Here is a 2,764-nt window from a genome sequence, read left to right on the forward strand (position 1 = left end):
TTTTTTACACTCCTAAGGAGTTAAAAGTCAATAACATTTCAATTAGATATAAATTATATAACTCAACATATTATTGATGAAAATTTAACCTTCAATTTTTTGCGTATTGATGAACTTATTGTATAGTAATATTCACATTTAAATTTTTCATATAACTATTTTTTTCAATAATTATATTTTTTAAATAAAAAATAACAAACACACATATGCACACATATATATAATAGCAGAGATTCGAACAAAAATATTTAAAACATCTTTAAATAAGAATGTTTGATCTCGTTCATTGAATAGATTATCATGAATTAAATTTTTGACACGTAATCTAAATTAAAAGTATTATCATTATTATTTAAAGTATTGTTATCTTTTAAAATCGTTATTTTAGCTATGATACTAATTTTTTTAATTTGTTTAAAATTTAATTTTTAACAAAATTTTTATTAGAAAATTGTTTTATCTTTTTATTATTTTTTATAATTTAATTATTTATTTTTTTAAATTTTTTTAATTTACTTGTTGATTCAATTTTATTCCTAGTTTATGTTTTTATTATTAACCTACGTTCTTTTAAAACATATTTTTTAACTGTAGCTAAATAAACAACTTTAGAAAAAAATTATTTTTGCTGCCTTTATTTGAGTGTGGTTGCTATATATAATATATAAAAAAAGGAAAAGAAAAAAAAAACTACAATTCACATCCATAAACATGCATGTTTTAGTGTATGATACATTTTGTTGACTTGTTTGAAGTCTTCAATAATAACGATGTACTTTGAAGGACCCTGCCTTTCATTTCCTCCATCTACCTCTATTAATTAATTCAATTTGATCCTTACGGCTTTAACTTCATTCACCAGCTATTTCAACATATATATATATAAACTCTTCCTACTTATGATATAATATAATAATATGTTCCTATATATAATTACCGAACTGCTTTAATAATCATTTCAATTTCATCATCAGCAAAGCATGAACATGATCTCCCCTTATTGTTTCTTCTTGCTTTTGCTTCTTGCTGCCTTTGGCTTTTACTCTCAAGGTTTTGGAGCTACCCAGCTGCCAGAAAATGAAGGTGAGTGTATTCAATTTTCATTAATTTATTTATTTTTATAAATTTGTTTATGTATTCAATAAAAATATATGTCATATTGAGAGTAAATACTACTATACAAATTAAATAATCTAAATGATATGAGATTAATCGTAGACATGGATTCTCCAAAAAATTATGGAAAAAGTTTGGTAACCAAAATTTTTCAGCCATAATTAGCCAAAATTTTCTATATTTTACTTCATTTATATCACTTAATAACAGTTTTATTTTTTACTCCACTCTCTTATCATTTTACTTATCACCGTTCTTATTAAATCTGCTTATTAATGATATTAATTATAAAATCATATCCTTTTTTATTAGGCACTATTATAATCAATACTTAATATTCCTTTTTATAATTTGATTTTTATATATAAAAATACAATAAAAATTAATAATAATTATATTTAAGAATGGTAATTATAATATCAATTACATTAAATAATTGTAATTGACTTTAATTTTTATTTCCTTTAATTCATTTATTACCATTTCAGAAATTAGAAAACGGGAAAACCTTGTTTAATACCTTTATCATTATTACAAGGATCATGAATTGTAGGTCGTATAGGTTAGAAGTCAACAAACACAATTCTAGTTCAATTACAAGCATAATTGGGATAGGCCAAGGAAATTTACAAAAAATCGCTTTTATCATTGTAAATAGTATGATATTTGAAATCGACCTTAACACGGTACTTATGTCAGAAGGAATTGAAGAATAATTTGAACAACATACGGACTTATTCAATGAAATTGTTGTCAGTCAACCAATTTTCGAAAATATTACATTAACTTTGATGAGGTATGGTAATAAACTGATATAATTTTTTTGTGAATAATTATTTCTAAAAATTTATTTTTTAATTTTTGTTTATATTTTATATTTTATTTTTTACTTTCTAATAGTCTATATGTAAAATATGAGTTGTATAGTAAAAGTAGTTAAAATTTTTTAATTTAAACTCCATAATTTCTGTAGAGAAATTACATTTTAATAAGTAATAATGTGATTGAGGGATGTTAGGGATTTGATTTGAGAGAAACTGAAACTAATTTTAGAAAGAACATTAATGACTCTAACCACGCAGAATAAATGTGAATGATAAGGAAAGTGGTAATAAGGAGGTGTATCTCACTTGCTTATCAAGAGAATGAAAATTTTTTCGTAACATTTCTATATTGTAATTACTTTTTGGCTACCTAGCACTACCCTATATGATTTGAATAGTGTATTAATTCTCATAAATATTCATGATTAGACAAATTAAAATATGGACTCTATCTATTTGAATAGTGAACATAATATATTGATCGCACTCCTTACTTGTTTGTTGAATTATGTATATCAGTGCAAGCTCTGCAAAGCATAGCAAAGACACTTGGGATCAATAATTGGAATCCTAGCGTTGATGAATGCAATAAGCGGCAGGGAAGAAACAATTGGAGTTCATGTTGGGAATTTAAAGATGATGAATATCAGAATGTTGTCATCTGCAATTGCTCCATTGACACTGTTTGTCATGTCACTAATTTGTACGTGATTTATTTGTTTAATTTGTTTTATTCTCTTGATATATGATTATATGTATACATATAGAGGGGTTTTAAGAGTAGGAGAAGTCCAAGGGTTATATTTATACACTTAAAATATTAT

General features: G+C 24.1%; 1 protein-coding gene across 1 annotated transcript in view; it reads left to right on the forward strand.

The window, feature by feature from the left end:
- The window catches only part of LOC107610866 (probable leucine-rich repeat receptor-like serine/threonine-protein kinase At3g14840), a 41,817-nt gene continuing 39,984 nt past the window's right edge, over positions 932 to 2,764 (forward strand). The window contains exons 1-2 of the mRNA XM_021109250.1: positions 932 to 1,083; positions 2,460 to 2,643. Coding sequence (XP_020964909.1) covers positions 981 to 1,083; positions 2,460 to 2,643 — 287 coding nt within the window. The 5' untranslated portion in view covers positions 932 to 980. The remainder of the gene's footprint in view (positions 1,084 to 2,459; positions 2,644 to 2,764) is intronic.

The sequence above is a fragment of the Arachis ipaensis genome, chromosome B08 (assembly GCF_000816755.2).
Source record: "Arachis ipaensis cultivar K30076 chromosome B08, Araip1.1, whole genome shotgun sequence".
NCBI lineage: Eukaryota > Viridiplantae > Streptophyta > Magnoliopsida > Fabales > Fabaceae > Arachis > Arachis ipaensis.